At 34.4% G+C, this 21,545-nt stretch overlaps 2 protein-coding genes across 38 annotated transcripts in view; one reads left to right on the top strand and one right to left on the bottom strand.

Annotated features, from left to right (window-relative positions):
- Positions 1 to 13,011, bottom strand: part of dpr1 (defective proboscis extension response 1) — a 395,482-nt gene extending 382,471 nt beyond the window's left edge. Inside the window, exon 1 of the mRNA XM_087412790.1 lies at positions 12,041 to 13,011. Coding sequence (XP_087268916.1) covers positions 12,041 to 12,110 — 70 coding nt within the window. The 5' untranslated portion in view covers positions 12,111 to 13,011. The remainder of the gene's footprint in view (positions 1 to 12,040) is intronic.
- Positions 1 to 21,545, top strand: part of LOC105146636 (uncharacterized) — a 512,872-nt gene that overhangs the window by 192,524 nt on the left and 298,803 nt on the right. For 22 of the 37 annotated variants that reach the window (XM_087412804.1, XM_087412803.1, XM_087412800.1 and 19 more), the window contains one exon: positions 13,822 to 13,955. The exons of 13 other annotated variants lie outside the window; for them this stretch is intronic. Coding sequence is in view for 5 of the 24 variants with exons in the window: in XM_087412831.1 (XP_087268957.1) it covers positions 13,822 to 13,899 (78 nt within the window). In the remaining 19 variants the exon portion in view is untranslated. Of the gene's footprint in view, positions 1 to 13,821; positions 13,956 to 14,584; positions 15,547 to 21,545 lie in introns of those variants that run through there. 2 more of the 37 variants (XM_087412816.1, XM_087412832.1) reach the window with 1 other exon arrangement.

The following is a 21,545-nucleotide window of genomic DNA, read 5'->3' as shown; positions in this document are numbered from 1 at the left end:
AATACGGATCCTTTTCGCATCGTCGACCGACCTCGTAATATGTACATTTTACGCCACACCTCGATTAATAATCTTTTTCGATAACGTTTTGTTAGAACGATTATTGTTGCATTACATGTAAATCGGTTGCGTAAATGTTTCGTCGATATACGTTTTAATCCGCAAATTCGTAACGCGGATTTGTAGCTTGTTCGACAATACGTGATATTCGTCGCACCGGACGCATCGACAACAAAGATTGTTTGTTGTAGCGATTAAAAAAAAATAGTTGTTCGATTCTGTATACGTACGAAAACATTTTCTTTAGCATTTGTTACGTAGATGATTTTTGGCTTAGAAATATAGTCTCAAAATTATTTGTCAAATTTTTCCTTTGCAAATATGAAAGAAAAAATAAAAGTGTTCATTTCTAATACTCAAATTGAAATTAATTCTAAAAAAAAATTGGAGATTGTTGTTTTTGTGATAGATTTGGAGGAAAACTGAATATTGAATGTAGATTGATAAGGTTCTATCTTAAGGATCAATGGAAAAATAACAAATAATGAACAATACGATTAACGTGGATTTGCATTAATACAATATTATAATCTGAATTATCTGATTAAATGAATAATTTCTGTATGTCTCTCTCTTTCTCTCTCTCTCTCTCTCGTATTGATATTACTAAATGTAATGTCCAAATTAATTATTACACTATTTGTATTAATCTCGTTTAATGCTAGTTTGCTTTAAATACGATTTAATTTATTACTCGCTGCGATCAAAAATCTCACATGTGACATCGTTATGGTTTCCAAGCGAGATTGCAAGCTGCTACAGACATGTAACTATGATCAACTATATACAATGTCATTATATAGTTACATTATAAGGTAACATCGATTCTCTTGCGAGAGAATCCTCTGCAGGTAACCCTTAGCCAGCTTTGTGCTGCGAGCAAGTGTAACGTCTCCTCGTTAACTACTAATTACGGTAGGCAATTTAGTCGTACGCTCGATCCTTATTACACGAATTCATAAGCATGGCAGCAGAAATTAATTAAGCAACTTGAAATTTGTTGCTATCGGTAACAGATGAATACGTTGATGGCGTTGCTGATAGTTTCTGAAAGTACGTTAAATTTTCAAAAGATAAGTCTTTTTAACTGAACTTCTTGTGTAGTTCACTTTTTTCTTTTTCCCTTTCTCAACGGAGAAAGAAAGAGAAAAGATGAATGGTATGAAGTTCAGTTAAAAGAAAACAGAGACTTAATATTGCCAATTTTATGTGTATTATTATAATGAAAATGTTTAATTTATTTACATATTGGAGAAACTTCTGTGATGTTTTTAATTTAGCGTAAAATTTGTCACGTTTATTTACTGTCTAATATCATATAAGATAAAATACGCATACATGGCAATGTACTTTTTTCATCACTTTAATGAACGGGACAAAGAGCCTCCCTTGTTCTAAAATATCTTCCAATCCAGATAATCCTCCACAATACGTATCATGACTCTTGTATTTTTCCTCTTGCTGTTAAATTACCGATGATTACGTCTGCCGCCGCGATATCGAGCTGAATGCTTCGTTATTACATTTCAATTAGCAGATTCAACTTGCGGTATTTGCGATTGGAGTCAGTTATATTATTAACGTGTCGAGTCACACGTTTCTCGATCGTGTGTGCTTCGTTTATATTTTCTCATTCATCTACGTAACGAATTTCATCAAGACTCTGTAATGGATTTTCAGGTTTCACAAAATTGTCATCTTGCCAATAGTATTGAAAATAGAATTGTTCGTTATATCGAATGTTACACACAACCGTGTTACGAAAATAATATTATTAAATCGAAAATAATTTTCCTGGCAGCAATAATAATTTCGCACTAGAATTCTGCTAATAATTTATTAATTAAATGTATGTATAGCATTTTATCGAGATCAAATAGTGAAAACAAAGTATTAAACTTCTGCTAAAATAAACTTTGATAATGATACCTAAGAGATGTGTATTATTTCTTATTTTCTTTAGTGAAATATTACGTTTGAAATCATTCTTTCTGCTTTCCTTCAATTTCACAGTGCTGTTTGAGCTTTATTATTATAAAACGAAGTCCAAAATTAGAAATGAAATCTTAAAGATGTCTTTTGCAAAAAAAAAAAATGTTGAAATTTTTTAGACGACTCGTTTTTAAATGCATTTTTAAATGAGTTATCTGGGATACTTCACATGGAAAGTTCATATTTTTAATATTCAATACAGATTATTGATTATTTTGATATTATTGATCTATATCGATATCATATTAAACATAGTCAATTTACATAGCCATCTTTAAATCGAATTTTGAGATGTGGGGTCTAAAATAGAAGTCGTAACAATTGTAGGATCTTAAGTCGTAGAAAATTAATCAATCACAGTCAAATATGAGAAGATTGACTATGATTGGTCAATTTTCTACGACTTAAAACACTTCGACCATTATGACTTCTATTGTAGATCCCTATTACAAATAGATGCAAGTTAACATAATGTCCTTTTGACACAAGTAGAGCTTACAAAATGAAAACGCAATTACCTGATATTTCTTTGTGAGCATAAAAGCGTTCGTTTATCGATCTAATAAAGTCTCCTTTCTAAGAAGTGCGTACATGCAAAATTGCGAAAATTCCGGTCACGAATTTGGTGCTGAAGTAAAACGCTCTATTTTTTGCGGTTTTCCCAACGAAAATCATGAATTACGAGATACGAAGCACTCTCGTATCGCGTACCAGGATAAGTATTTTTTCGTTTTGAGGAAGAGTGCGCCCGCGGTAATGTATTGAAACGTTCGCGCGGAAACCTATTAGCAGCTGCACTTCGAGGAAAGAAAAAGGAAAAGGCACATGGATAGGGTTGTAAATGACGATTTACGATCACACGCGAACATCGTAAATGCACGCGTGGGACAGTACGCGGGTCTCCTTTGAAACGCGGCGAGAATGGCATGTCCATCGTTTGGTAGCTCAGCTGATAATAAAAATACAAGATGGGGTGTATTCCAACCGGAAATGTATGTACGTTATGCGCTAAGCTACTCGTAAATAATAGCAGGGGATTTCGTGGGTACCGCAGATAAGCGAGAGCGAAGCGATCCCTCGCGCTAATTTAATCTCATTTTATCTCGAGTGTTTTAATACCGTGTTTAAATTTAATGGACCCGGGTCATTTAATTTTTCCACGAGTGCTTCCGTCTGACGATAACGCTAATACGTATTTATTAGATAGTACGCTTTTGCCCCGTAAAACGTAAGGAGTATAATTAAAGAATCCTGCTTGAGAATCAGACAAATTCCCATCTCCGTTATACATAATTAGTTTGAAATCGATTATGTTTACCCTTAATATATGTTTTAATGAAGAGAACTTGAAAATCCTTTACTTACTCATAATGATGTAGTGTAACACGTACAATGTTAAGTTCATAATATCAAATTATACCTGATTTAAATTATTTTCAATCATATATATAGGTCGCCACTTCTACCCAATATGTCATTAATTTAATTAAAACAATGAAGTTACATTTAATTCGAGAAAATATATTAAATTTAACTTAAATATAGTTTATTATTCACTAAGTGCATACGTTAATGGATAATATTTATTTTGAAACTAACCACAGGAAGAGATCGATCTACATTTTGACACAGATGGAAGTTAAAAATAAAATTGGTTAATTCAATGGATTGCATTACCATTGCTCTTTTGATATTTAACAGGATGTAATTTAAGGTATACGGATATATAAATAATTTAAGCATGTTAGATGTATATTTTGGACGATGAATTTAATTTAGTCTTGTTATAGTGATCTAATGATAAATTTAAATGACAAGTATAAAATCAATAAGACAAGATTTATAATTAATATCCTTTGAATTTGCATTTGTACTTTGTATTATGAATGAAGTTAGATATATTATTCACTTTTATCATCTCTTACAATAATTTTTCTATCTATTAATTATTCTAATTTTATTATAGGAATTTCAACATAAAGATTTTATCCTGCTATTATATTATATTCATGTGATATAGAAATGATTACATTCTAAACATTACAACTAAATATATTAAAACAATTGAAAATATAAATCAAATGTTATTGTATTTTTGTACAATTTATTTTGATTGAAGGGATTGAAGAGAAAAATTTAAATTAATCGTGGTGACATGTGAAATATTTTTTAAGTTTCTGCATTTATTCAAATTCTGTTGAATAATAAGAAATATGTTTTTTCATTAAATTCAAACATAAAAATCAATACAGTTATAATTTTTCGCGATAAATGCACAGCATATAGTTCTATCTTTTTATCTTTGCAATTGTTAAAAATCGTCATTTATAAAAATACGAAAACACGTTACTTGCGAGTTTTCTCTTGAACACGAATAGCACTATTTCATGTTAGCCTTTACAAGACAAGAAGCAAGACAGGATGTATCCTCGGGTGGCTTTCTCGCAGTTGGTCGCGGAATCGTTGCGCACGTAAGCGACAGCAGAACGTGTCATCGACTTACGGCTGTTGGCTACGTCCAGCTTATGTAATACATAAAGCAGGACACGAGTTTGCGATATGAAGCCAGAAATCGTGCGCATCAAGGCGCCTGGCTGTACAATCCGCCCGTACTCGGAATGATTTATGACGATGAACGTGGATGATTATGGAGATTTTACTCATCAGGACGTGCGTATTTATTTATGAAATAGTTGGCCACATTGATTGTGTCGGTGAACGAATTGTATTCCTATCAAGTACCAAATATCTGATGATTCATGGCCTTTTACATTAATATTTAATAATGAAAGAATAAAAAACATTTTCCTTGAAATAATTAACGTCATTTTAGCTTAGTGAAGATATGTGAGGTGTGACAATTAGATTGTGAATTAATTTTAATTTTCTTTTCTGTGGCATCTTTCATCGTTGAGATATTGTTATGGTTTTCGGTACCTACGGTTGGATTTAGCAGACTGAATCGTAATTAAACTCTCTTGCAATATAATTGAATTAATTTGAATCGAGAGAATAAAGACCGTGAGATGTTAGTTTGTAATTTCTAGGCCAACCGTACGCCTGGCAATTTCGTTATGGTTAATTAAACTTTGTTGAAACAGACGTTGATGCATGTGCACCAAATAGAATATATAATTCACATACGCATCAAATTGAACAACAATGATCATGTAGCATATTATTATTTTTAAACTAGATTATTCTGTTATTCTCTGTAATTTCAAATTACGCAAATTATGCTTATATGAGTAAAATGTAAAACTAGACTTGCTTTCTGTTATTTGCTATGTAAGTATTACATCACAAGTTTTTGTGAAAAACTGTACATAAATATATATGTATACACTAGATATATGTACATACATTGTATAATAGATACATTGATTTTCTTGTCACACGATCATTACATTTTCATATTTAGTCCGTATATCTAAATTATTCATGGAGCTCACAGAATTTTCTTCCATAAAATCGCTGTCTTTCATGTGACACTTGTGTTACGTGCGAAAATGAAAATAGGAAATGTACATACTGTAAATGCGTCTACGCGGCTCACGGCGTATGTATTGCGGATTCGCAACACCAGAATCTTGTGTAACCCGTATCAATAGCGAAAATTACGTGTAACCGCTATTTGAACTGTTACTGTTGAATTTGACCGCTTGTCAGCTACTTTCAATTACATGCTCTCCGCAGCATGTTGCGAAATCTGTTTCGCCACGAATTCAAGAGCAAAGCTATCGATTACGCTTCGGTAAACGAACTGATACTTGAAGAAACGTCGGAGAGAAAATGAGCACTTTCATGCCTTTTTCGATACCAAAACACTTTGGGTTTTATTTTAGACGTAAGGGAAAATCCTTAAACAATTTAAATTGCTCATTCTTATGTTTACGATTTTCAAATTTGCATGTTATCTAGATATAGATCAAAGCGTTGGTACAACGTGCTACAAATTGCATCTATGAATCAGATAATTTTGGACTTTTTTTCACGAAGGAAATATGAAAATATTAAAATATATTGAACATGAATTTTTCATGAATTTTTTTCATGTGTTTTTCATGAATCATGCAACATGTACATTGCAATCTCTTTGTCTGTAATTTAACTTCAGTTTTATTTTTTTAACCGAGTTATAATCTGGAATGTCTGATTTTTAAATGTTAAGATACATATATGTATATTCACACGCCGAAAACGTGTGAAAAAAATGCAAAATATATAATCTAAAATATATAATCTAATTTTTGTTTAAAAAAGAACTGATCAAAGATTCCGTTGATGAAGTTTCGTAGGACGCATTCGCGGGTAACTTGTATAAAATTGCGCATTGGATCGAGTCGAAACGAGCTCCCCCGGTCCAGACTGTCTCTATAATTACAGAGACTAACGACGCGATTTTGTGCGTGTCGGTGAAAAGCGATGTTCTCGTTCGTGCAACTTTGCAAGATTGATTTTCTGCAATTAGAGGACGGTCTTAACGAGTTTCCGTTGAAACGGACTTTTTACCGATCATATCGCGTATACTTTGCGATGACGTTTCGCATGTCTTAATGGATTCCTGAGTTTTAATATTTTGCGAAAAGATTGTGCGATCTTCTTGTTTACATCTGATTCATAGACAATACCTATCAAAGAGCTGTTTGATATGTATTAGAGAAGAGGATTTTTCAAAGAGCAGTTTAAGAAAGGAGAAAATTTTTTGAAATCCGTCCTTTTTATTAAAAGCTTGATGTCTCCTTTTGGTAATTTGATCCTATGGGAATATATAACATTCTTTTTCAAAAGCGAGCTCATCAACGACGACAAAAAATGAACAACCTGAATAACAGACAGCTCAAAGGAGATATATTTAATAAGTAAAGCAGATTACTGTTTCTCTCCCTCTCTTTCTCTCTCTCTCGGTTTAAGACACAATTTTCAGGCTAATTACAAAACTCTCATGACTACATCGCGATCCCGGTTAAATGAGCGATTGCAATTACGCTGTGCACGCGATGTGCTGCATCCGGAAGCGGATTATATTAAAAATGCGTGCGTCAAAGAGCGGCGCAAATCACGTATTAATTAATTCGCGTGTAAGCCGTTGTCGCAGATTAGATTGATTTAAGCCGCTCGATCGAGTTTGCATTTTTCATATCGAACTGCAATAGCACGCAATCTGTTATAATTTCTGGTCGAATTAACAGCATTGACCTTTCCTACGCTAATTATAACGTTATATTTTTTGTCAAATTTTTTTTATAAGTTACTAAAAAGTCATTGCAGTCTATATGGGTCATTATAATTATCTTTCTTTTTTGAACTGACATGGGATTTATAAAACAAGTATTGTATTCATATTTTTATTGTTTCATCTGATAACAGTTGCTATTCGTTTTCTCTCTCTCTCTCTCCCTCTCTCTTACTGTTGCTAAGTCGATACTGATCCAATGAATCTGTTCTTTTAAGTTAATTTTAGATGTGAAACTAACATGACTTTTGGAGACCACAAATATTTTTCGCATATTTAAAGAATACGTTTGTGTCCTTTATTAAATTTTTAAAATTTTATCTCTTTTTTATTATCTGATGTATGTATTACGCTATCTTTCGCATTGCTTGAATAATAATATAATATTAATAATAGCATTTGTTAATATTATACTATTATTCAAGTAATGAGTAAATCCGAAAGATAATTTCTAACACATACGTCAGATGATAAAAAAGAAATAAAATTTTAATTAGTATTATACTAATAAACTCGAAAAAGGAATTAAAACGAGGAAAAGCCAATGTGAGCCGACACTAGTTATTAGTATGTAATAATGCATATATTAAATTAAAAGTATAAACGTTTCAACCCTTGGTTCTCTTCAGTGTATTATATTAGTATTATATCTGGATAATAATATATATGCTAATTAAAAATAGACCATTAAAAATAAAAGTAAAATTTTTATTGTTTAAATGGCCTTAATTACTCGAAAATTTGAAAAAAATGTCATTTTTCATTACTATTTTAATATTCAAAAGGTCACATTTTATCACTTTTCTGTTAACAAGCAGTTATTTCAGTTATTTCAAGTTATTTTTTTTGTGTGTGTGATGACTGCATAGCAGCGTTGCAATTAGTATAATGCGTCATGTCGGACGGTTTCATTACTCGCTTGTTTCACGAAAATTGCGAATAGCTTTATATTTTGTCGGGAAATTGGTAGTGCGGTGTTTGGTGTCATGAAATAGGAAATTTCGAAAAAATAATGTACAGCAGGTCAAGTATTCAGTAGATATTGCGCGCGAGAGTATTAATTCCAACGTTAATCGAAAGCGTTCGTTAAATTTTGTGCTCTACAAATAGTTTCTAATGCACCTTCGAATCGTCGTTCGTCGATTATGCTTTCACGAACGAGCCACATATCCGCGACTCGCATATATGTCAATCAAGTCGGCGTTGAACTCACATTAGCGTTAAACGCATACGCGTCACGCGGCTGTATCTGTGCATCATCGTCGATCATGCAAGTATTTCCGCGCTCGTTAACAATTAATTAGACGAGAGCAATAAAATTCGCACACAAATATATCGGATCGATATGTGAATGGAAAGATAATGGACGAACCTGAACGTTTGGATGAAAAAAAATGATGCTTGTGGGTATGTGCGTGCGTGTGTGTGTGTGTGTGTGTGTGTGTGTGTGTCGCGAATAAAAAAAGCATTTTACTGCAGGCATTATCTACTTTTAATTGATTTAAAACTTTGGCACACACACACACACTTTACAGTAACTTTACAATAATCGGAATATATTTAATATACTCTTTTAACAAATTAGTACTAATTAATGTCTAAGGATCTTTTCATCAATTTCTGATTAAATTAATTGATAATTAATGCCTGTTTCTATTAATGTAGATTAACGTAAATCGATTCAATTTATTCTTTATTTTTTTCTTATTCTAAAAAAAGATGAAAAGTTAGTTGAGATTACAATGAAATTGCATTGATAGAAAACGAGCATAAATCAACCACGATTGTCAATGTTAAAATTAAATGTAGTTTGTCTCAAAATTAGAAAAGGAAGGGAAAGAAGTCCTGATACATTTAACTGCTATTGGCACTTCTACGAGTCAATCGTCGATTAACTTCACTAGAAGTTGATGAAAGAAGTCTTAAACCAAATGCATTTTAATCACATTTTTATACACGGAAAGGACGCAAATAATTTGCAAATAATTTGGTTGCATCAAAATAATAATGTAGGATATTTATACATGCACTCTAAATTTTCGGGAGTGAAATTTCACTCCAAGAAAATTGATAGTTGCGCCAGTCCGGCAAGAAGTAAATTCACTTCACTCCTTCAGGAGTAAATTTTTTAATCTAATCTAAAAAGTCAACTTTAATGATTAATATCTCGTGACGGTTTTTTCTGTCATATTCGTTCATTTTGTGCAAAAACACGTCGAATGAGCCTAATAACTTTTTAAATTAGATGTAGAGAAGCTAAACTTCACATTTATCAGAGTGAAATTATTCTCTCCACATAGATTGAAAATTGATTCCTACTTGGAGTGACTCTAAGAAAATTTCACTCTTGACTGATACAACCATCACTCTTTGGGAGTGAAATATCACTTCCAAAAATTTAGAGCGTGAATAATGCATCAAGATTTTGACATTTGTAAATTTTCAGATATTTCTGCAAAAACCATTTTTTTCCTCACCTTTATTTCTTAAGCAATTTGACTTGAATACTTTATTACTTTTTATCTCTCTTTTTGGTTATTAATACATTTTTCCTGTTTCTTTGTTTCCCCAATTTTTTTTTTTTTTAGTCTTGTTGCAAAAAAAGACTGACAATACTCGTTATCTCTCGCGAAGTACCGCGTTCCAGCTGCCAGACTAGTTTCAAAGTGGTGAAATCATGTCTCCCTTGACAAACGGCAAAACAATTGCCGCGAGTGTTTGCACGTCGCACTCAATTACGTTCTCGAGCCAATATGCGCGGACGATGCGAAGCGAGACGAGTGCTTTTGTTCCGTTTGTGCCTCTCTGTGTACTCGCGTCTCTGATACGTGCCACATTTTGTCGCGCGCTCTGATTGTAAGGACTTCATCCATATTCGTAATCATGGGACCAGTCGGTGACGATTGTACGTTTCCGATTCTTAGGTCGATACTAGTATACGCCGTCCGGGGAATATCAAGTAAACGAGATGATTTTTAATTATTCAAGCGACACGGTGTCGTAAAACGCCGCTGGCGGTGGCTACACAATCTCACAGTCGCGATTGTCGCCATCGTTGTCATTGTCATTGTCATCGTTGTCGTCGTTATCGTGGCACGTTTAAAACGTATACGAAGCAAATTCTCGCACGTGTTTCCGCGCATTAGCACGTATGCCATCTCTCGCTACGTGGTCCCGAGCGGTGCATTCGCACTCGAGCAGCCACCATCCGCGCAATTATCCTGGATCACTGACTATGAACCGACAATTAGCGGCGCGAGACTGAATGCGACCGCGATGTTTCCAAACTCGGCACCCGCGAACTCGCCGCGCAGATATTTCCGCAAGTTAGAAACGGGACGCTGCTGCGGTTCAGTCGAAGTGACATAATCTTCGCCCACGTAATTACTTTGGATTGCTATGAGCGACAACCGGAGTTGCGCGAATGAGCAAATGTTATGTAAGTTCATACAATTTCACGCCAGCGCGAAAATTCCGATGCTCTGCTGGAATTCAGGAGACTTTGGGGAGGAGATATATTTCCAGTACGATTTGTCTTTTCATTACTGAAGTTAACGTGTAATTTTATAGATATCATTTGATTTAAACTTGTGCAGTTAAACGTTTAATTTTATAGGTGAAAAAATAATGTAATATATATATATATATATATATATATATATATATATTTTATATTCTTGGTTTTATGTGTTATTTAAATTTTGATATAGTAATTATCTAATATAGTTATATATTGGAGTTAAGAAAAGGTTTAGATTGTTCTTGAAATAACGCTGTGCAAACCTGATTTCCAGTCTTAAGTACGTATTGGTTTCAATTAGCATCTGAGAATTTCTTTGAGCATGTGTTTCATTAATTCGCGATTAGTAATGCAAGACTACGCGCGTTGATTAGAGGTAGAGGATTGCGAAAAAACTTAACTTGCTTTGCGAAGGTTCTTAAAGCTCCAATATAGCGTAATGGAGTAGAGATTTCTTGCGACGCTACACGTTTGATTTTACGGAATACCTATTTTACTAGTGATTATGTTTTTCTATGCAAACGTTAAAAAGTGTAATCGTAATAGAAATGTATTATACTCGCACGAGAAGAGAACACGACATGAAAAAGCATCGATGATATTTACAATCGATATCTACAAATTCAAGTATGTAATAAGTGCCTTTATAAATGTGATTTATTTTTTTATGTAAAAAATAACACTGTATTCTCTAAATCCTTTGGATTGGAATCTCATTCTGAAGAGTGAAATTCCACTTTTAAAGATTAAAAATTCTTTTGAGACTGGCAGAATTTTCACTTTTCAGAGTGAGATTCTATTTTAAAGAATTTAGAGAGAATACTACACAAATAATACACAATAGATTTACAGACTTAAATGTGTAAATCTATTTTTATATGTAGTACGATGTCATTTTTACGTGGAAAATTAAATCACACATATATGAAGATACTTATTATTACACTTATTACTTGAATTTTCAGTATGCATTTTCAGACTGCAAAGGTTATATTCTGCAGTAGTACTTTAGTTTTAGCTACGTAATAAGTTTTCTAGATAAACGCGAAAATGAGGGTACTGTATCAGATTTCGTCGTTGACATTCAATTACGTAGATTAGTCTCGCAGGAGTATGTTATCTTGAGTATTTCCGCAAGAACGCGGTAAGTTTCGTTGACAAAGTCAAGTTCTCATCGGACAAGTTAGTCGTTCGCTAACGTTCTGAGGATTTCGGACGAAATTGCAACGTACCTTGGCTGACCGCCTCGATAACCAGGAGAATACCAGCGAGTACCAGCACGGCGAGCCAGCGACACAGCATTTTTAACACCTCGATCGCTCGCTGCACTACCGATCCTTGCTTGTACTCGCTATCGTGAAGCACGACGTATAATCATCGATTTTTACATATATTCCCAGGTCCGCACACTTTGCCAGTGCCTTCACTGTGTCATATCATTCACAATGAAAACAGAATTGAGTTTCCTTGCCAAATCGATAGTGCCTCCTCGAAAGAGTATAGACACTTAAGACTTTCACCGCAAAACCATACACATGTTCCGTACTTCACTATATAAGCAACTTTTAATTCTTACATGAACATTGCGTTCCGATTTAGAGAGATTACACCACGATTAACACCTAGCGAGGAGATTAATCATTCACCACTGTAATGCCACGATTTTATTACAACTATCAACTCTGAATGGCGCGAAAGCTTCCCAAGCGTAGGAGACGCGATTGGTACGATATATCAGCAGTATTGTCAGATGCTATGCGCGTATTGATCCTAAATCCTCGACGGTAATCCACGGTAATCAGGGTCTAAATGCTCACAGACGATGTCCCGTTTTCACGCGGCCGAGGTGCAACCTGCACGCGTCCCCGATGACAGCCGCGCTCACGTGGAGCTTTCGCCTGGATGACGAGCGTCGCGACGCGCGACCCGCGAGTACCCTGTCTCAGGCGCAGCATCCTCCGGCCGAGACGCGCGCGTCGGCAGTCATTCGATCGGCAATCAGGTTGATCCGAGTCGCGTTTCTTTTTTCCTCGATTAACTAGCAATGTCAATCCGGACGATCGTCATCGTACACCTCTGATCGTCGTCGCCCTTCGTCGTCGCCGTCGTCGTCGTCCTCCCGCGCGACGACGTTGAACCCGCATGGACCAGCCGCCGGCGCGGATGAGGCCTGCCGCTCGGCGTCGCGGCGCGAAATGATCCTGCGGGGGATACTTCGTCACCGCGCGCTTGCGCGATGACTTTGCTGCGTTCGCCGCGGATAAAGCGCGGACCGGTTACGCGCAGACCGCTTCTCTCCTCTCTCCTCTTTCTCTCTCTCTCTCTCTCTGCTTCTCTTCTGTCTCTCTTGGTCTCTCCTCGTCTATTTCGCCAACCGGCGGCGCCGCACCGCGGCAGCTGAGGGATGACCGCTGCGGGGGTGAACCGGAGCACGACGTTCGTCGAGGAGTCTGTCTTGTTGTCGACCCCGCGGCTGTCTCCGACGTCTTCGCGAGAATTATGATGTTGTCGCTGCTGACAGATCGGCGAACTTTGTTCGTATCAGACACCGGTTATTAGCGGTTGTCGTAATTCTTCTTGAACCGTATGAATTGCTCCTCCATCCTGAATACGCAATCTGATTACATAATGCAGTCGCGAAGATTATATTTTTTTTCTTAGGAAAACAGTCGGCAGTATAATTAGACTCTATAGAATAGTATTTTGTATTTACAGATATTGCGAATGTATGTTCCCACTTCAATGGAATAATAAAGGTTATGCTTTAGACGTATCATTCATGATTCCACTTTGGTGGAATAGGTATGCTTTAGGCGTTTAATTTATATTGAATAGATTATATTGAATGACCTCTAAATAATCTTTATTGCGCTCGATCAATATGTATTATAATAGCTACACTGGAATACCATTTGCTCTACACACGTTTGTATGTTCTCTCTCTCTCTCTCTCTCTCTCTCTCTCTCTCTCTCTATTTATTTATTTTACCTTTTCTTCTTCTTTTTCTTTCAGTTGATAATTTCACGCTCGTACTACCCACTGAACTCTAGCAAGACTCAGCAAGATTGCCAAACTACAACACATTGGTAGAGACGCGTAACGTGTTCCTGTTTACAGAAAGTTATCGACGTGAATACCGTTGCCAAGTATGTACCACAGACTCGCCTCCATCGACAATAACGGCTGTTAATGTTAGCGTGCAAGGTAGAAACTCTCGATTGCGAACGCTATATCAGTACAAGAGCTTATTGGAGCTGAGATCTATAAGTGCTTTATCCAAAAGCTTGGCGATCCACGTATTTGCGGAATTACGGACTAATAATTCGAAAGTGTTTTCCAATTACATATTTGTGAAATTATCTAGAAGATTTCGATACGAATAGAAATTTGTCTTATAGTACATAGACATTAATTTATCCATCGATAAATCCTTCATTATTGTAACACTATTTTGTTTGTTGATGAAGGTACCCCTATTTTTTGTATAGATTAATTGTGAATTCGTGCTTAATCTAATAATTCTCAATTCCTTTTGAATTTACAAATTAGTCCACTGCAATATTAATATTACTGGCTTTTGATCATCGAGCAAGAATTAATTATACCATGGACGGATTTATTTTCGAGATAAATCTTTCGAGATAAACGTTTATTGATTGTGTTTTTTTAAAACGTGTTTGAGAGTTTGCGAAAATTTTGCAACAGTTTGATGATCGACAAAACTATTTTAATGTAATATCGAATCCGCTGGTACGAGGTTTTGACTTTCTTTTAGGCGGATCGACACTCTGTTTAGATCATAGAACGAGCTTTGCCGGACGGCTTCACGGGTTCCATCGCAACGTGCAGGCGGGCTTTAGTGATTCTAAAAGGATACGTGCCAGCGCGTGCTTTCAGATGGGACGGGATTGATCGGGCGGATCTAGAGCAAAATGTTCCGCCTGTTACACGTTTATACGAGATCGTGCGGCACGGCATACCCGTGGTACAGCCGTGGTGTAGCCTTCGTTGTTGAGTGGTATTTGTTCAAGCCTGCAGTCGGTACATCGAACGCTACATGTTAACGAGAATTCTGCGTAGTTGATCTTACGAGCGGAATAATATATCAGGGATCTATTGAGTTATAATCCTGATGTGAATCGGACATTGCTACATTAATCAGTTGCTACATCAATACGTTCTACGGTATGCATCAGCATACATCGTGTTGAGACAGATTCCGACGTGTATTGTTCAATTTTCTTCACGTGTTACGTAAATGTATCCTAATTAATCTTTAACATCGCCATTAAAGCGAATAATTATATAATGAGTACTCGTAATATCTATGTACACTTGTATCTAGTCTTAATATTCATATTTACTCGTTTTTCTTTTAATTTGATTCTTCAAAAGATTATTTCCCTTTCTCTAATTAATCGAATTAAAGATTTATTCTGTTTTTATTGACAATAAATTGTTACAAGCTTTGATTGCAATGTACAGAATATTAATAGGAGTTTGATTCGTACTACTTTCGACTGAATATTAAATTATTTAGTTGCAAAAAATAGAAATTATTTTATATATAATGAGAAGCTACATAAATTACACATGAAGAAACAATCTGCTTTAATTAAAGATAATTGTTTGCTGTATTAATAAGTAAAATAAAATTAAATATTGTAAGATGTAACAAAAATATTATAACATTAAACATTATAAGATTAAAGTTATTAATAACGATATTTATGTTTATGCAAATTATGTTTTCTTATTTTGCTATATTTTTTTTGTTAATAATTATCTTGTAAATATTCTGTCAAATTATGTGCAACCGTGAAGTTGAACTGGTGACATTTCGTATATAGTATCTATAACTCTGTTAACATTTCGACTAAATATTTAGCCGACATGCATCTGCTTGCACAACACTCAAAGATTCATCCCGAAACCACAAGAGTCGAATTTCCAACGTGTGTGAAACGTCAAATATTATGGTTGCCTTGATCTGATCCCTTTCTGGCTTGTGCATGTAAGCAATCGGTTATATCAGTAGCATTCAAAACCGTACAGTATAGCGTTTAGCGTTAATCACGCGGCGTGAACATCGAAGGTCCAGCATGTTTTCGCGCAATTTCAGATCGTTAGTTCTGATTTCCTAGAATACCCACCGCAGCTTAGGACAGATTAATTTTTGCGATAACTCTAATGATATGACTAATTTTTGCGATATAATCATATTTTTGCAAAGATCAATCGAAGTAATCCTAATAAAGTATTGAATATTTTATTAAAATGTATAGTTTGTTGTGATCAAATAATTTCCGTAGTTTAAAATTGCTTTAGAATTGTAAGATAAAAATACAGTTATTGATTTTATAATAATTATTGATTTACTATCATAAAATGAAGTAATTATTATGAATCTGTTAAAATATAATACACAACACACACACACACACACACACACACACACACACACACACACATACACACACACACACACACACCACAATTTTGCTTGAAATAGTATTTTTTCGTAAATTATTACGAAGTTTGATATTCATTTCTTGAAATGTGCGATACATATCTTTTGATTAAAAAATTTATACTACTAGATATACAATATATGTATATCTTGTATAAAATATATATTATATAGATATATCTATTATGTATAAATAGATAAGAATTATTAATTAATTACTTAAAATCTGTTATATAGATATAAATTTATAAGTAAAGATACTTGTCATACTGAAACTTTATAAATAATACACTTTTGTGTAAAAAAGCATGAAAAATTAATTGATCTTCAGAATATAAGCGATGATTGTACGTTATAATCCTGAGGGGAATATTAAATTTCTCTCTGTCTACATTAAATTGCTCTGCGTTTTTTAAATAACAAACTACCGTATTTATTTAAAATACGATTCGTTTTTCATCCACGGTGTTTTGATATTTTATCCAAACGATATTACAACGTCGTTATAATACTCTGAGATTATATCGACATAAAATCGCAATAACTCGTCGAGCATATTTATGCAATCCCAGACCGAGAATGCTTTGTGTTGGTAATACTCACTCGAATCGCCTGTCCCATGAGTATAAATTCGGCTTTTATTTCGATAATCGTCGGGGAATTAAACGCTCGCAGAGTTTTATCACGAGAGAAGGTGTGGTATTAAGTCCGATTTTAACATACATTATTTAAATTAAAGCGTCGCGTCGTGACCACTTGGCGAACAAACAAGTTGCGATATCGTTTCGTGCCGACCGGTCTAAACTCGTTAATAACTAATTATTTTTTATGTATCGGCGAAAAATACAATTGCAAATCACACGCGCGCAATGTAAATACGGATGTAAATACGATATTTTCGATATTTTATGGAATAAGTGTTGCAAGGAGGTTAACCCCGATGGTTACGCAAAAATTCACAGATATCTCCCACATAGATAGATGTAAATGCGTACTCACTCGTACACGCATTTTCACGTCATATCGTACCGATTATCGATTTTAGTATGGCACGGAACATTGCGGTTGAAGATTAGCGTTGTTTGATCACGCATTTACTGGGAAATTCGCGTTGATGTTACGTGACGTGATATTCAATTTTATGTTTCGGGCTTGTAACAATATTGATCTGTTAGATCTAAATTTTATTTTGATATATATGATATATTGTTTATATAATAAATTATAAGAGAAAATCTTTCTTTTATTTTATTTATTCTTATTGGTCTAATTTATTCATTATTGTTTATACATATCTTCTTAAATAACGATGTTTTCTCACTAGTGATTATTGCAATTAATATCAATATGTGATCGAATAATTGGTGAGACGCTTCTCGAAATTCCAGATTCTAATTCTGAAATTATATTTTGCGCAATAAATTCTTGGCTTTTAAAATTTTTAAGATGCTTATTCACATCATTATTAAATTGACGAGCACTTTAATTTGTTACATTGGGTCTGGTCTTTTTAGCTGAACTTCTTGGACAATTAATCTTAACTCTTTTTCTCTTCAACGATAAAAGAAAAAGATGAAAGATGAATTGTGCAAGAAGTTCAGCTGAAAAGAACGGGCCTATTATTTCAGCTTTAATCTGCGATTGCGGTTTAAGTCTGACAAATCGAATCGATGCGCAGTTTATAGAGCTGAAAAATATATTTGAAAAATATATTCACGTATGAATATTATTAAGTATCAAGATTTCTCGACTGAAAATAGAATTCTTTTTGTTCATTTGAATTACAAGAAAGAGTTTTTCTCTCTAAAAGAGCGTCAATTGTATGTGTCGTTTGCTATATAATTACGCCGCTATCGTCCTTTCCTTTACTTTGTAAATTCCCTCGGAGGCATTATACTTATCATTATTCCGACACTCGCAGCGTTAATGCTATTTTCACGTTGTCACTTTGCTTCTAGCATACTTAAAAATGCAATGGTCTATGAGTTCAAGGCTAGGGGGGGGGATTCTTTCTACTGTCCTATCTCATTTCGCTCTTATCAGAATTTTCCAAGTTTTTACAGCAGTTGATTTAGTGTCATAACGAGCTGCCCTTTGTAAAACGCCTTCTCATGTTAAACACCGCCATTTCACTAGCTAAGAAATCGCGGTTTAAGAACCAGCCCGCGGGTTCCCACCGCATTCCATGGCTTCAATGCTGTGAGTGATATCGATTTTCTTGACGGGCCGTTTCCGCGGTATAAACGGGCTATTACCTTTAGTATGTCTTCCTTAACCTGCGCTGCCTCCCTGCTGCTGATAATGAAGGTTGATAGGATTTGTGTAGGTTTTTTAATAATTATATTTATATATGTAGCGCGTATTTTCTTTTTATTAAAAATAGAACAAGACTTCGATCCAATTATATTTGAATATTATAGTTCTGATAAGAAAAAATAACTCTCAATTACTCTTAATGGAACGATTATTTTTCTTCGGACATCCGTTTCGTATAGAGTCATCTAATTGTGCGGTCCTTTTCCATGAATGTCATCTCTAATGAGAAGCAAGCATTCGCAAGAATAAGGTGTCAAAGAGATGCGAGTTTATGGAGCAACTTTCAACCAGTCGACAGTCGTGAAGTGATTTATCGGAGCACATTGGAACCGCGATCGGAGCTATGACTTACGATCGACTTTATCAATATTGAAATAAGATTAATTCGCCGGGACTTGGAAAGCAAAAATCCAGGACGAAGTGAATGCGCACAATTTAAGTTTTCAATGCGGAAGCACGAAGTAGTTGAGGCGGGGAGGTAGAACGAAGTGCCCCCGGATGCAGCACATTTAAGCTTAATGGTATATTAAATCGGGAAGGACTTCTCCGCCCTCTCGTGTAAGTGTATTGAAAAGTTTGATCGATCACTCTTAAAAACTGATGTACGACCACGACTCGAAAAAAAGGAGGGAGAAGGAGAAGGAAGAGGTGTCGTTTATACTTTCGGCAATAATGTAAAGCAGTTCGATAAATTCTACGGTGACTGCTCACCCTCAAATGTAGATACCATTTTTGTAATAATGGATTGAAGATAAAAAAACAACGGGGCGCAAATTTGAATATAGGGTAACTCTGGTGTATAACGCCGCATCTATCAAAAACTTAATTTATTATATAATGCGTTTATTACATTTAGTGCACTGAATTCAATCTGCGCACTTTGTATGCTTTGGGTATAAAACAGGTGGGATATAAGATAACAAAGTAAACAAAGAATACAAAAACAAGCACTTGTATTTTGCTACACATGCTTTATTATTCCACTACACGTATGTATCACGAAATAATCACTAAGTCTTTTACACGTCCTAATCATTTTATATAGATTATAATTTATGATGGTGTTATTTATTATAATGACAAATCGATTCAACTCGCAATAATTTCATTAATATTAACAGTAGGAAACTAAAATCATAACACAATATTAATATAACATAAAGGCAAGTAACAGAGAGTAGCTGCGGGAAAATTACCCCCATTCCTTCTATTTTTTCTGATTCCTGCGGCGTATTTGCCACAGTTACCCTTTAATCGGAAATCTATGTTATGGTATTGTGAAATCAGTCTGGTTTATTCACATTTTTCGATACGGTTATTTGATTTTCGTTTCATTAATCAATAGAATTAATGTACTAGCATGAAAATCAGTAGGTTGCTTCTAATTAATTGTTTACTGCTTGATTTGAGGATGTAATCGAGCTGATAAACGTAATTTTCCAATTATAATACTTATTGAAACATTTTCGCTCAGAGAGGTTCGTAAATATTATATTTACGAAAGTGACGTGATTAAGTGTACATTTACATTAAACGGAGTAATATCGGCGTAGCGTACGTTTTAGCAGAAGGTACACGCAGCTGCTGCATAATTATGGGTCCAAAGCTCGTCGTTGTGTTGTTGACTTACACGTTTAGCCGCTTTGATGTCATTTGCGTCATGGCCGAACGGGCTGAGAGCGTAAAAGCTGCCTGCGACAGTGTATGTAAAAGCCGAACGCACAATAACTAAAGACGCATAAGCTCGGAGCAAGATCGCTTTGAAGTTCTTTCTCGCCAATTACATCGCGCAGCCAAACATTCAGTATTCGATAATGAATATACTGTAAAAATTAAGCTATCACAGAACAAACTATTATATTTCGTTTGATTTTTATTGAGAATTTTATTATTTAATGTGTTTCTATTATTAAAAATAATTACTGATTTCTTCGAATAATAATTTTTATTTTATAGAAATCGATAAATAATATAAACTTATATTTATAATTTATGCGGAATTATTTTCTGGTAGTTTCTCAAGACTTCACGAAACATTGATTTTAATTATATTTATTTTCTCGGATTAATTTAAATTAAAATATTAAACAAAAAGTAAAGGAATATATGCGCACGTGTATAGAAAGTTTTAATAAAAGTCAAAGTCAGCGAATGGCAATTAAAATATAATTTATGCGCAGCTAACTTTTATTATTACTTTTTGCTTGAGTATCTTAAGTCGGCAAAGAATGATTAAAGTCTTTAATGTATAGAACACATCTAATTTTATTCTGACTTTATATTCACGACGTATCTCCGGTTCTACAAAGCGCCTCCTTTCTATTATATTGAAATTTAATGTGCTCATTTAAATTTGTTAATACTTTGTTGTTACACTGAAGATGACTTAAATTGTCATCGGAACGTTTGTAATTGTCAGTTATTGTTAATAATATAAATTTTATACATTATCCAGTGTCAGCTTATTACATTGGTTTGCATTTTTAATTTATGATTCACATCTGATTTTTTATTTTCTCATGATTGTACGTTTTGGCACTGTTTTATTTTTATTCAATATTTAGACAAGTCATTAACGTGATAAATTTTAATCATGACTTAAAAAGATGTAGTTACGATAGAAATACATGATGCCAATAATGTATCAAAGGAGCACGATGATAAAGCTATTAAATTGGAAACTGAGAGCCGTTCATTAAAATCGTTGCAGTTAAAGTTATTGAGTTCATTATAGCTCTTCAGAAATAGCAATTCTAACAAATGACTGAATACATTCTCAATAGTGCAGAACGTGTACCTGTTCAATATCGTAACAAATTGTCTCATTTCACTTAAATTTCCCAGCTCTGATGTTAGAATTTTATTATTTTCGGACCAGTAATAATAATCTGTGATTTGTTCCGAAATGGAAGTAATTTTTTTTTTCTTTTTACGCTACTCGCGAGTGTTC

This window comes from Acromyrmex echinatior, chromosome 13, assembly GCF_024713525.1.
Source record: "Acromyrmex echinatior isolate Ae372 chromosome 13, ASM2471352v2, whole genome shotgun sequence".
NCBI lineage: Eukaryota > Metazoa > Arthropoda > Insecta > Hymenoptera > Formicidae > Acromyrmex > Acromyrmex echinatior.
The sequence above is the reverse complement of the archived record's forward strand: the minus strand, read 5'-3'. Positions and strand labels throughout refer to the sequence as shown.